Genomic DNA, 15,231 nt, shown 5'->3' with positions numbered 1-15,231 from the left:
GTGGAGTAAGGTATCTGACTTTTGTTTGTATTTTCTTGATGACTAGTGAAATCAAATTTTTCATGTTTGTTGGATTTCCTTTTACATAAAATATCTATAACTTCTTTTCCTATTGAATTTTTTGAAATTTGCCTTGACATTATAGCATCTATAGCCTAAAACTTCTAGCCTCTAGCCATCCTCCCACCTCAGCCTCCAGAGGTGGGACTACAGTTTATTTCTATTATGTTCTAAAAACACAGGAATTTTTTTTTTGTTTCCCTTTTCTCATTTCTCTCTCTCTCCTTTCACCTCTTTTTTTTTTTTTTAACATTTTGGTTTTTGAGTTTATTAAAACATTCAGAGAAGTAGAGAGAAAATAAACCCTCATGTAGCTTCAACAGTCACCCACTCATGGCTACTTTTATTTCACCTATTATACTCCTACCTCAAAGACTATTCCATATACCATATGCAATTTTTAAGCAAATTCCATACAATATATCATTTCATCTATAACTATTTCAACATTTTTAAAATTTAAGAACTTTCTCCTCAGTATACCCATACTATTTGCACATCTACAATTTAACAATAATTCCTTGACATCATTACATATCTGGTCAGTGTTCACATTTCATTTTACTCAATTACCTTTTTTGGTATTTTGTTTGTTTCAACTGCATTCAAAAAAGGCCTAAACATGGCATTTGACGATGTCTTTTAAATTTCTTTAATCTCTCCTTCTCTGTCCCTGCAATGTGTTTGTCTAATAAACTGGGTGTTTGTCCTGCATAGTTCTCCACACGCTGGGATTTATAGTTTGCATGCCCACAGTGTCAAGTGTTCTTCTGTCATTGGATTTCCAAACAGTAATGAATCTGGAGGCTTGATCTATTTTAAGATTTTTTTTTTTTTTTTTTGCTAAGAATATGTTATCGACAATATATACTTTCATTAGGAGGTACATAATTTCTACTTTTTCCCGAAAGAAGAAAACATTTTCTCTTTGGGTTATGGCCATGGACCCTGACCTGGATTGAGAGGGACAAGGGAAACATCTCTGGGGAAATGACAATAATCTACGCAGGCTTAGGACAGAGTCTGAGAATGCTTGGAGAAAGGTGTACACTGTCCTGCTCTAAGTGGCAGACTGGGACAATGCAGTAATTCTCTGGCTTATTCAGAAGGCTTTTATTGATTTCTAACACAAAATGTATATACAAAATGTAAAGATGCCAAAAGATAGGGTCAAAAGAACCCCAAGTCCGCAGGAAGATTGGTTAGAGGGAAAAATCAGTTTCATCCTTGTAGGGCAAGCAAGCCAGGTTCCCTAATCTAAACTGCGGATCAGGAGTTCAAAGGATTCAGCTCTGCTAAAGGGCTCAGTCCTGCCCCATCTGTTGACTGTTGGTGCACAAGGAATAGTTGCAATGACTTTGCCCTGTTTGGGAGTGCCTCTGGGCTCTTGTCATCTTTGGTGGTCCTGATGAGGCCCTAGGGATAGCGCATCTGCACCCATTCCCTGGATTCTCCTAGATTGAGGTGGGGCATTCCACTGAGACGTCAACCTATCTACCTCCCACATTTACTACATTCTACCATAGATCATCAGGTTTTAATCTAATCACGTTTCGATATCATTCTGCGGAAATTACTTGTTTAAACTGTTAGTACTCTAAATGGAAGATGTATATTTGAAAAAGTTACTAAGATGAGACTGCCAAAACATCTGTATTTTATAAGAAAATCAGACTAAATTGTTCATACTTTGACTTACCATGTTACAGAGTCCCTCATGAATTGTACAATCTAGTGTACCAAACTTAAGTTGACCATAAAGAAGATTTGATGCTCTTCGTAACTCTGGTAGTAAAGCTCGACATGGTGGACACCACTAGGGAAAAAAAAAATACTCAAAGCACTAAGCCAAATGTAACAAACAAACCCCATCATTTTTGTAACAAGCAATTTGCTAAGTCAGTCAAAATTGTACTTACTGGCAAATCCCACTGGTATATGCTTAATTCTTAGAGTGGGAATTATATTAGCACACACTTAGAGTATGTAATAGTGGCCAAACGGAATGACACAGTTCTGGTATTAATAGTTCAAGGTTACCTAAAAAATGTCTTTTGCTATGAGAAGAGAAAATCTGACAATACTAAAGTCTGGCAGACAAAAATAACTTACAGGGGCAAAAAAATCAACAAGCCATGGTTCTTTCTCATTAGCAGGAAAATTTTGAGGTCCAAGTGTGGTAACATGAGAATTAACACTTTCTTTGGCGAAGGCAAGTATATCATATAGAATCTTCTTTCCTTTGAAATAGAATAAGAAAAATATTAAAATCCACATTCTGCCACTTGTATCTCCAGAAATATTTGAGTTTTTATATTCAAAATATTAAAGGAAGATGAACTTAAGAACAAACTAATTTTGATGAGGTTTTAGTGTCTGGTATATTAACTATGGGTTTGCTGTGTGGGGAGGACCTATTCCTTACGTGTTCTTCTGTTTCTAGAACTAGTTAAAATGTCAATCTCTTTGAAATGTTTTTTCCTACATACAAAATAATCACTTTAAAAGTGTTTAACACCATGGAATACTATTCAGCCATTAAAAAAATGGAGACTTTACATCCTTTGTATTAACTTGGATGGAAGTGGAAGACATTATTCTTAGTAAAGCATCGTAAGAATGGAGAAGCATGAAGCATGAATCCTATGTACTCAATTTTGATATGAGGACAATTAATGACAATTAAGGTCATGGTGGGGGTGGGGGAAGGGGAGAGAGAGAGGAGGAGGGAGGGATGGGGAAAGGAAGAGCAGAGAGAGGGGAGAAGGAAGGGGATGGGGCTTCAGTGTGTGCCACACCTTTTGGGGGCAAGACACCATTGCAAGAGGGACTTTGCCTAACAAATGCAATCAGTGTAATCTGGTTTACTGCATCCTCAATGAATCCCCAACAATAAAAAAAAAATAAAAGTGTTTTTTAGAATTCTTTATGTTGTCCCTAGCTGTTACTAAAGGCCTAACCTGTAAATCATTTTCTTAACTTAGATCTCTCTGAAAACCCACAATACCAACTGCCCAGGGGAAAACTATAGTTGAATATCACATTAACATTTCAAACACAACACAGTCATGCACCACATAATGACATTTTGGTCAATGATGGACTACACATACGATGGTGGTTCTGTAAGATTACACTGGAGCTGAAAAATTCCTATCACCATTAAAGTGTAGTAAAATACATAACTTTTTCTATGTTTAGATGCACAAATACTTACCACTGTTTGTTACAGATGCAGATAATACTCAGTACAGTAACACGGTATATGGGTTTGTACCCTAGCAGCAATAAGTTATACCAGATAGCCTAGGTGTGTAGTAAGCTATCTATGTATCTACGTTGTGTAAGTACACTATGTATGATGACAAAAATCACCTAATGATACATTTCTCAGACAGCATCCCTATAGTTTGAATGATACATGACTGTATATTCAAACTGAAGCTCAGTTTTTTTCCCCGAAACTTGTTTTTTCCTCACTTTCCTTATCTTGGCAAAAGCATAATCATCCACTAGGTGCCTAAATATGATTCTCTAGAGTGAACGTTGCCTTCTTTCTCTGCCTCATTTCATAATTCTGTTATATTGCTTACCATCTCCAACTCCATAACTACTGCCTGAATTTAGGTTACTGTAGTATACCCCAGCATTCCTTAACTAATCCATCTTATATATTGCTACCACAGTCAACTTACACGTATAGTACGTTATTCAAGTGCCAATTCACCAAGTCAAATATATGGGCAGTTCACAGTTCCTTTGTTCACAGTTCCTCTAGCCTAGAGGCCTCATTTCCTTTTCTGTACATTTGTTGTGGAAACTCAGTACTTTATACTCAACTCAAATGTTACTTCCTTATATATAACATGTAGAAGTCTCTTTATTTGATCTTGTAATTTTTATATAATGGCCATTGAAATATTTTTCACATTTTCTTATGGATCTTCTCACCTGTCCCTAGTAAACTGTATTTTAAATCTCTTGAGAGTTCATGTTTTACAACTTATAGCCCTAAAACCTAAAGCAGTGTTTGTCACCACACAGATATTTCATCAGTATCTGTTACTCACTTAGCCATATTATGCTTGGTAGTTTGTGTGTCTCTTTTGCTATATTTAATCTCTTTTAGGACAGGGACTCTGATGTATTCCAAACTCTTGGGATTGGAACTATACGTAAATGAATGCAGAGCTAAAGTCTTAAATAAGTTGAAATGAAGAAATGTAATTATAACTGCAAGAGGGAGTAAAGGCAGTTCATGGAGAAGTCTGAAAATCTAGTGGCAGAAAAATTTAAGAGTATCTGGGTATTGCCTGTAATGGCTAAGATGTTACATGTGGCACACTATAAAGGTAACTGTCGGTGTTGCTTACTTTTGCCAACAAGCAGGACTTAAATTCCTCACTAGCCTGACCTATCACCAGAAACACTGATCAAAATACTGACTATATGAGAACAAAGAGAATAAATGACTATCTGCAATTGAAAATATCATTCCTCATATATTACTAAGAGGAATAAGCATGCTTATTTACAATAAGCATGTCCATACAACACGAGGTTTAAAAAAACTCAAAATTTCTATTTGAAAATGATGAATTTTTGTCATTTTTTTCCATCCTTACCATGATGAATTTCATACTCTTTTGTTCCCTGTCCTTTAAATACTGCTAGAGATGGCTGAAAAACATAGAGATTACTACAGATGTCTGGTGCAGAGGAACAATCAAACCTGCCAACCTACAGTAGAAAGAGAAGGTGGAATTTGATGAGAACACACAATGTTACACATTCAACTTTTAAGTATTCATAATGATAATCCAAAAATGACACAGCTCTAGTGACAGTTCTTAAAGAGAAAATAATGGGCTCTGAAGACAGAAGTAATTCATTTACCTTTAATGCTAAAACTGAATTTAGTTAAAAATCCTTCCAAGAGAGTTCAAAAACCTCACAGGAAAACTCCCAAGAAAATATGAAGGTATTTAAGAAACCTCTTCTAAAAATGTAGAGGATGTTTATATATTTGGTGGGGTAGAATAGAGTTTTCTAAGTAAGATATGAGAAGCAGAACTAACGCAGGAGAAGGATACAGTGTGAAGGAGAACAGCATATGGTAAATGAAGAAAACAACTTGCAACACTTAAGACAGGTTTATTAGGAAACAAAATAGACAGTAAAAAAGAAAATGGGCCAGGGATATAAACAGAAAATAAACTAGAACAGAATTATAACTTGTTAATATGTGAAAAAAAAAAAAATCTTCCCGGAGCCACTAGAAAGCAAAGAAATGAAAGCATATTTTAACATATTACCTCTGACCTATTAGAGCAGTAAAGATTATAAAGAATGATAATACCATGACTGGCCTAAGTGTGAAGAAATGGCCATTTATATGCTGTCAATGAGATTATAAATTCATATAAACATTTTGGAGGACTCTGGTAAGAATAAAAACACTTAAAAATGTTTGATTTAACTTTATGTCAAAAGTTCCTCATAATAAGGAATTAACTGGACAGATCCTGTATCATTTGATATACAAAAAGTAACCTATAAGTAATACAGGATGTGTTAAACAATTATTATATAGCTATATAGTAAAGTACTACTTAGCCTTTAAGGAATGATGAGGTAAACATATATAAGGAATGATGAGTTCAAGACCAGCCTAAGTAAGAATGACTCTGCTGTCTCCACAAAAAAAAAAAAAAAAAAAAAGAAAAATAGAAAAATTATCCAGGTATGGTAGTGTGTACCTGTAGTCCCAGCTACTTGGGAGGGTAAGCAAGAGAAATGCTTGAACCCAGAAGTTTGAGGTTGCTGTGAGCTATTACAACACCACTGTATGTTAGCCTAGGCAACAAAGTGAGACCTTCTCTCAAAAAGAAAAAATTGGGCAACACCTGTGGCTCAGTTGGTAAGGCGCTGGCCCCATATACCGAGGGCGGCAGGTTCAAACCCCGCCCCAGCTGAACTGCAACCAAAAAATAGCTGGGCGTTGTGGTGGGCGCCTGTAGTCCCAGCTGCTCGGGAGGCTGAGGCAAGAGAATCGCTTAAGCCCAGGAGTTGGAGGTTGCTGTGAGCTGTGTGATGCCATGGCACTCTACCGAGGGCCATAAAGTGAGACTCTGTCTCTACAAAAAAAAAAAAAGAAAAAATCCTCCTCCAAAGACATAAACCAAAAAACCCAAATTTAAGAAACAGTATATAGGCTCAGTGTCTATAGCTCAAGTGGCTAGGGCGCCAGCCATATACACCGGAGCTGGCAGGTTCAAACCCAGCCTGGGCCCGCCGAACAACAATGACAATTACAACCAAAAAACAGCTGGGTGTTGTGGCAGGTGCCTGTAGTCCCAGCGACTTGGGTGGCTGAGGTAAGAAAATCGCTTAAGCCCAAGAGTTTGAGGTTGCTGTGAGCTGTAACATCATGGCACTCTACCGAGGGCTAATTAGTGAGACTCCGTGTCAAAAAAAAAAAAGTATACAGCAAATCCATTGATTAAAAAGTATACATGTAAATTTACATGTACCTCTTACACTGTCCATTACTTATGCATGCGTGTGCAAATACATATGCCCACATATAAGTACTCTCAAAAAGCTTAAAAGGTTATACAGTGAATTCTTAGCAGAGTTATCAGAATAATGACCACGCAGGTTATTTAGATAATTAATTTCTGTGCTTATTTATATATTCTAGTTTTTAAATAAAAATTACATAAATAACAGTCTTAAGGGAAAGATAATCTATAACTTCCTCCAAAAACTTACGATACAGATTTATCAAATGGCAAAAGAAATGAAAATCACTTATCGAATTTCACATCAATTTCTTTTTTTTTTTTTGTAGAGACAGTCTCACTGTATTGCCCTCGGGTAGAATGCCGTGGCATCACACGGCTCACAGCAACCTCTAACTCTTGGGCTTACGCGATTCTCTTGCCTCAGCCTCCAAGCAGCTGGGATTACAGGCGCCCGCCACAACGCCTGGCTATTTTTTTTATTGCAGTTTGGCCGGGGCTGGGTTTGAACCTGCCACCCTCGGTATATGGGGCTGGCACCCTACTCACTGAGCCACAGGAGCTGCCCTTCACATCAATTTCTAATAGAAGAAAAGAAAAATAAAACATAAACCAAAAACACATAGGCTTCTTAACCTAGAATTTCAAACAAACGTTTTTATGTTATTTAAAATTTCATTGTCTGTATTACATTAACAAGAAAGAAGACTAGCAGAAGGCTAAGCACAGTGGACTTCTCTTACCTGAATATGATCATTTTTAAGTAGAGATTTTAGTTTTTTCAATTCATGATCATTTGAATTTTCATTTTTTCCAAAATGAAAAAATAACAGCCACCGATGATGAGCCAAACGATCCTTAAATGTGATAAAGAAAAAGAAATGTCAGAGAAGGGAAATTCTAAGGGTTTTAATCTTTACTTCTTTGACTTTAAGGTTATTTTAGCTACCACCCATTATTTCAAAATATTATCTAAAATTTTGAGTTATTCTCCTATTTCGTACTTAGAATAATGCTTATGTAGATCAATTATATCACAGTAGGGTAAGTCACTAAATTATAAAATTTTAAGGTAGATGGCTGCACAAAAAGTTTTAACAACATATAGCTAAAAAGTTGGGGGGGGAATAGGTGGGTGGGAAAGTCAGCCTTTTCAGTCTTTTTAAGATTTGGTAGGTAGGTAGACTTAGTTTGTGAATAGAATGTTTAAAAGTATTCAGTTTGTGGTAGACTCTTTATTCTACTTACTGACCACAGAGCTTTCTGAATGATTTTTAATTCTAAGTGAACAATAAAAACAGTTATGTAAGCAAGAACAGTTACAAATCAAATCTAAGATTGATTTGTGATTAAAATCTTGCCTTTTCTCATCTTCCTTTTGAAGAGTACCTTCAGGATTGGATAGGTTTTCCAAAACTACAGATTGACTCTGAATCACCTACACCAGAACTCCCGTTAGAATTTAACCTAGAACTGATGAATGTATAATCCCTTGAAAGTAGTACTTTCAATTCTAGTTGAAGATGAATAAAACCAATGCTAGTTTTAATATATTAAGACTTTAAATGTTACAAACACTTTTATGATTAATAAAAACATTACCTCTAGTGTGTTGGCAGAAAGTAGTTCAAAATCTGGAAGAGTCTGTATTATTTCCAAATATATTTCTTTAGCATCCAGTGAATTAAGAAACTAGAATAAGAAGATCATATTGTAATCATTTTGAATAAACATTTATATTTGGTGTCTTTTTTTTCTTGTTTTCAAAGTAGTCATTTTAATTAAGAAAATAAGTTAAACAGTTTTTCAAATGATTCCAAAAGTCGTTTTTTCAAAAGACAAACAGGTATATCATAGTTTGGCAATTACTAATATTACATAACTATTTCTTAAAAATAGTGATATACACTAAATTCTGTAAGGTGTTTTCATTAACTGAAACTTATGCTATGTAGTCTATGGAAATCCTCAGAATAACCTGGAGCGACCTCTAAATCATAAGGAAAAAACTAACATTATGTTCAGTTTAATTTTAATCATGTTTTACCAATGTTCTTTATCCAATTAAAAAAATTAACACTACAATCTCTGATCTAAGACACTTCAATATCCCAACCAATAATTAGAGTAATTAAGAACATATAACTCTGGCAGCGCCTATAGCTCAGTTGGCAAGGGCATTGGTCACGTACACCTAGGGTGGCGGGTTCGAACCTGACCCAGGTCTGCTAAGCAACAATGACAAACTGCAGCCAAAAAATAGCCAGGGTATTGTGGCGGGCACCTGTAGTCCCAAGTACTTGGGAGGCTGCGGCAAGAGAATTGCTTAAGCCTAAGAGTTAGAGATTGCTGTGAGCTGTGATGTCATAGCACTCTACCCAGGACATCAGCTTGAGACTCTGTCTCAAAAAAAAGAACGTATAACTGGAAAATTGGAATGTATCCTACTGCTTTTCAGAGCATTAAAAAACTGAAATACAAAAACCTTATCTTAAATGTATCTTAGATTCAACTCTTTTATTTGAAGCACACCCAAAGAGCTGGGCATGGTGGCTCATGTCTATAATCTTAGCAGTCTGACAAACCAGTTAATGCAGGAAGACTGCTTGAGCTTAGGAGATTAGCCTGAGCAAGAATGAAACACTGTCTCTACTAAAAAATAGAAAAAAACTAGCTGAGTGTAGTGATGTGCATCTCTAATCCCAGTCACTCGGGAGGTTGAGGCAGGAGGATCACTTGACCTCAGAAGTGTGAGGCTGTAGACAGCTATGATAATAGCACTGCACTCTATGCCAGGCAACAGAGTGAGACTGTCTCAAAAAAAAAAAAAAATCTAAAAACAGCCCCCCCTAAACATATGCTTTATTTCTGTCTATATTTTATCCTCAGCTTTTTTTTTTTTTTTTCACAGAACTTTCCCTGCTGGTCTAATTCTCAATGAAATAGCTGTTAATTACAAAGACTGTAGCAATGGTTAAATCAAGAAAGTGTATGAGAGTTGACAAACAGATTTTAATATATCTATATCTTTAATTAATTGTGAACTATCTATGTTTAACACTTCATTAAAAACTAATAAGAACTATCATGGAATCCACAGCTTAACAGTGGTAGACATGAGAACAAACATATGAATAGAAAAAAACTTAGTTCTCCATTCTTAGGTTATACCCACTGTTTCTAAGTTTCTTTTCTTAAAACTAGTTTTTTGTTTTTATTTTAAATTTACAGAATAAACATTCTTAAGTCCTATATGAAATAATTCTTGCTACCAAAGAGCTTAAAATGCCCCAATATAAATCTTTTATGCCTTAGTTTTCTATAGCTTATTTGCTTTAGTCACATTCATTATGAAGATTCTACTAAGCATACTCCGACAACAGCATACATAAATGTGTAGGTGATTAAGCTATAAGAATCTCATTATTATAAACCTGTTTGTCTTATAGAATTTGCTATTTAGACCTATAAAGGATATTGTCTAGCCTCTGAATTTTACCTTTTAGATATATTTAAGTGGCACAGTGTTTTATACTTTCAACACTTGAACAGTTTTAGGAAGGACAGGAGTGTTTAATTCACCATTCCATGTTTTTACATTTGCACTGTCATTCATTTCTGTTTCCTGTCTAAGACAGCATCTGACCTTTTCATTTTTTTTTTTTTTTAATCATAAAGCCCAGAGATAATACTGAAGGCAAGAAGCTATTTTAAGTGGCTAAGGGGAAGCCAGTCCTCCTGAACTGATGACACAGTGTAAACTAGTACAGCTTTTCTGGAGGGCAATATGGCAAGAATGACTGAATTTTAAATTGCCACGGTTTTTCTATTCTAAACAGATTAACTGAAGTACACAAAGATAAACATTACAAGAGGGCTCATTACAACAGTGCTTTTAATCATGAAAAAGTATAAATACCAAATATTGTACCCTCATATTAATTTAAATAAAGTTTAAAAAGTATAAATATCAAGAAAGTACTGATTAAAACTAAGAATGTCATGTTTAGTGGATTATTCAGACTGTTAAATTACTAAAAGGATAATGTTATATATATATTACATTATATATTTATTATGTAAAGGATATATACATTATCCTTTTAGTAATAGTCTGAGTAATAGCATATATTTGTTTATAAATAAAAGGTATTGTTAACATATACATTAATAAAGTGAGAAAAAAATTTTTCTTGATATACTAAGCGAAAAAACAATATTAGAATCTACTATATAATCCTATTAATGAAACATTACCTATCTATACCCACCCATCCATATTGTGTATAAGGAAACATTTTAAAGATAGAGCCATAGAATTTCCTGAAGAACTGGTATTAAAGAGGAGAAAAAGAGGAATCAAGAACGACTCCAGAGCATTTGAACTCAAAAATAAAGGATAGAGTTTTCCTTAATTGAGATGGGGAAAACTCAGTGAAACAGATTTATGTGAAAATACTAGGAGGATAGTTATAGGTATTTATTTTTGAGACACTAATATCCCAACAGGGATATTTAACCGATAGTAGTACATGTATGCACATCTGAAGTGAAGGACAGAGGTCTGAATCACAGATATAAACTACAGAATTGTCAACACATAGTCAAAATTGCACATATATGTAAGTAGAGGTCTGCAAGAGCATTTACCAAGATTTGATGGTGGCTGTCAATTGTTTTCTAGGAATTTAAAATCTTTATACAACTCTGCACAATATAGGAATTTCTGAAATAAGTACGTGTTATCTTTATCAACATCCAAAAATGCATAATTAAAATACAGAGAAGACAACCAAAGGAGGAGACAAACCTCCTTAGGTTGTCTTTATCAAGAGTACTTCATTTTCTTTTGGGATTCCCTAGGGACCTATCTGATATCTCACTATTTGTGCTCAACTCCTTGAGCCTAAGTTTTCTTATTCATCAACTTAAGGAGTAAACCACATCAGATCTCCAAACTAAATTTACAGAATTCCATAGGGTGCTTTAAAAAAGTAGATACCTGGGCCCCATGCCAAACTGCCACTGATCTATACTTTTGATATCGGAAAATATACAATTAAATGTAAAACAATGAAAACTCATGGTATATAAGGATTGTCCATAAAGTATACACACTATACAAGCCATACAATATGAAAAATGGTATTAACAATGGCTGGGTACTTTCCAGAAAGTCCTTGTAAATATTCTTTCATTAACCTAAGAATGTATTCCATACCTTTGGGATTTAAGCTTGTAATGGATTTTAATGTAAATTTAAATATGATGTAAGAGTATAATGGTTTTAAATGTAATATAAATGATAGTTTAAAAATAATTCTTAAACTTTACAAACTGAGGTATTAAATAGAATCCTCCAAATAAAATACAAAGGGTGCAAAAAACCCACATATTTTAAGACAGGAAAAACCTCTATTAAAATTGCAATATTTAATATATACCTCTAACAAAAGATGAATACAAGTCACATTGAGCACCTCTTATAATTGAAATCTTAAAATATGTATACCTTTTTTGGCACTGTCTGTATAAACTGATTAATTTCCTTGCTCCATGCTTAAAAAATATACTACTTTTGAATGTATGTGTACATATACATGTAAAGAAATTACAATACAGCGATTCATACCAAGATACTGCTTTTGTCTTTGTTATTTAAAGTGGCTCCAGGAGGAAAATAAGCAGTGGCACTTGTTGTAATATCCAAACTTTTACAGAGGTTGTCCTGGGTGGCACAATCCATCCATCCTACATTAACAAGACCATCCTAAAATGGAAACAAACAAACAAAAAATAGGCCATGTTGTAAATGGAAGAAAAAGTAAAAAAAAAAAAACAAAAAAAAAACAATTTTAGCTAAAAACACAATTTTTCCATTATAAAATTAAAACTTTTTTTTTTGGTAAGGCAAATGTGAAACAAGGTTTATTGAGAAAGAGAAAGATAGTTTTACAGGTTTAGAGAGCAAGGTTATGTTTGTCACAGACAGCAAATGGCCCCCACTGTCACAACAAGGAAAAAGGCAAAGCTTTTGTTAATAGCACTCAATAATTTGAGATAATGACTTAAGGTTTTTCCTGATATTAAAGATCTGTTTTTTAGAATTCTTTTTAAAATTTACAAAAAACTACATTTATAAATTTTTATAGAAAGCAAGCCATTCAGTAATCAGGCATGAAAAAAGTCAAACTGACTATTTAGGACTTTTCATTTTGACTGTCCTTTCAAACAATTATCATATGGTTTATTAGATATTCTGTGTGTCAATCTACAATGTGCATGTAAATTAGTACCTTCTCAGTTTCAAGCTATTATGGCTGAGCTCCTTTCATGAGCTACAAATCCTATTATGAAAAGCACATTTCTTACAACCTCATGTTGTTGAAATATTTTTTTAGACTAGGCAAGTTGATAAACAAATAGAGGTGTAACATTTTCATCTGAGATCTCAGACAAATAATAAAGATAGAAATAGTAATTGAAATAACAGCTGAGAAGTTTCCACAATCAATAAAAGACATTAATCTATTGATTTAAGAAGTCCAATAAATCTCAAGCAGAATAATAAGAAATTGATGCTTATGCAATACGTAATGAAACTTCAAAAAATCAAAGACAAAAGCAGAAAGAATAGATCATGATCTAGGTGGTATTAATGGGACCATGCAAATGCATAGAATTATAAAGATCTAGTAGATTTGATTAACATAGTTAACAAATTATACACAAATAATTTGACAGTGTGTACCTGCGAATTACAGAATTTACTTATAAAAAATTTACCAAGGGGCAGCCCTGTGGCAAAAAGGGTAAGGCGCTGGTTTCATATGCCAGAGGTGGTGAGTTCAAACCCAGCCCTGGCCAAAAGCCACAAAAAAAAATTTACCATGGAATGTTGGGCCATAAAGCAAGGTTCAAGAACTTTCAAAAGGGCGGCGCCTGTGGCTCAAGGAGTAGAGGTGGCGGGTTCAAACCCAGCCCCGGCCAAAAAACCAAAAAAAAAAAAAAAAAAAAAAACTTTCAAAAAACAAAAACCATGTTCACTACCTATAGTGGAACTAAGCTAGCCATAATAAAAAGCTTTAAAAAATCCCATGTGTTTGACAACTAAATCCAGTACTAAATTATCTGTGATTTAAAGAAAAAACAAAAATGGAAGATCAAAAAATATCTCGAACTGATTGACAATGAAAATATCTGCTAAAATACAGAATGCAGTTAAAGCTGTACTAACAGTCTAAATTCATAGTTTTGAAAGGAAAGCTTGAAGATCAATGACCTAATCATCCGAGTTAACAATTTAGAAAAAACAGCACATTAAAATCTAAAGAGTAATAAAAAATAAAAAAATAAATAAATAAAAAAATAAATAAAAAACCTAAATAGTAGAAGGAAGGAAATTGTGTGTGAATCAATGAAAGAGAAAACAAGAGTACAACAGAAAATCAATAAAGGTAAACACTAAGACTTTGAAAAGACTTGTAAAGCTTGACCTAACCAAGAAAAAAGAAAAGTTTTTATGCCATCTCTATTATCAGAAAGCAGAAAGGAACATCACTGCAGATCCTACACATATTAAAAAAATAGGATATTATGTACAAGTCACAGCAATACGTTAAGAAATTTAGTTGAAAGGACAAAATCTTAGAAAGAATTTAACACAAGTAAAAAGTCTATATAATTCAATATACAGCATTAAAAAGGAAACTGTAGAAAACTCTTCAAATATGAATTAAAAGAACACTCTATGTCCAGACGGCTTCCCTCATGAATTTTACCAAAAAAGAAAATAATTTGAGGAAGAAGTAACACCAACCATACACTAATGGTTTGCAAAGAAGAAAGATGATTTTCCAAAACATTTACAAGGCCAGCATATCCTTGATTTAAAAGCATATAAAGACCATACTGGAAAGGAAACATACAGGCTAATTGCTCGGCCTGCCAAAGATTAAAAAAAAAAAAAATGCTGATGCTCAGACCTCACCCTCAAATATTGATTTTAATTGATCCAGCAGACCAGGTTGGAGGTTTTTTAAAATCATTTTTAAAAGCTCCCCAGGTGAGTGTAATGTGTAGTCCTAAAAAATCACTGGCCTAACCCACAGGGTGAAATAAGTGAGGGGAAGGAACAAAAGCATGCTACATGATTTTAATATAAAATAAAACAAAATTCATAATGCACGAAGCCACCAAGAAGATACGATGATCATGAATATGTTGCTACTAACAATAAAGGTCAAAATATAAGGAATAACTGACTGAAATACAGGAATAAATAAATGAAAATTTGTAGGTGGAAGTGTCAATGCACCTCTCAGAAATTATAGATTAATCAGAAAAGATGCAGATTTGAATATATGATTAATAAATTTGATCTAATAGATAACTACACCTAATATACGTGGAAGATAAATTACTGTCACACTCACAGAATTCACAGTTTTCACAACTGACAAAATGCCAGGACACAAAGGGAGTTTCAATAGTGTCAGAGAATTGACATACTGACTATACCCCCCAACCAAAACATGAGAGCAATTACTAAGAACAAATATTACAGAATACTTACCAGTGAATGACAAAGCACAACACCACATTTTGCCGAACACAGCTAATTATTTAGAGACCAACTCAGAGCTAT

At 34.1% G+C, this 15,231-nt stretch overlaps 1 protein-coding gene across 3 annotated transcripts in view; it reads right to left on the bottom strand.

Annotated features, from left to right (window-relative positions):
* Positions 1–15,231, bottom strand: part of DNAJC10 (DnaJ heat shock protein family (Hsp40) member C10) — a 49,051-nt gene that overhangs the window by 16,440 nt on the left and 17,380 nt on the right. For all 3 annotated transcript variants that reach the window (XM_053597582.1, XM_053597581.1, XM_053597580.1), the window contains exons 11-16: positions 12,217–12,354; positions 8,187–8,276; positions 7,328–7,441; positions 4,686–4,800; positions 2,173–2,300; positions 1,760–1,876 (exon numbers count right to left, since the gene is read on the bottom strand). In XM_053597582.1, the coding sequence (XP_053453557.1) occupies positions 1,760–1,876; positions 2,173–2,300; positions 4,686–4,800; positions 7,328–7,441; positions 8,187–8,276; positions 12,217–12,354 (702 nt within the window). The remainder of the gene's footprint in view (positions 1–1,759; positions 1,877–2,172; positions 2,301–4,685; positions 4,801–7,327; positions 7,442–8,186; positions 8,277–12,216; positions 12,355–15,231) is intronic.

Source organism: Nycticebus coucang, chromosome 7, assembly GCF_027406575.1.
Source record: "Nycticebus coucang isolate mNycCou1 chromosome 7, mNycCou1.pri, whole genome shotgun sequence".
NCBI classification, from domain to species: domain Eukaryota; kingdom Metazoa; phylum Chordata; class Mammalia; order Primates; family Lorisidae; genus Nycticebus; species Nycticebus coucang.
The sequence above is the reverse complement of the archived record's forward strand: the minus strand, read 5'-3'. Positions and strand labels throughout refer to the sequence as shown.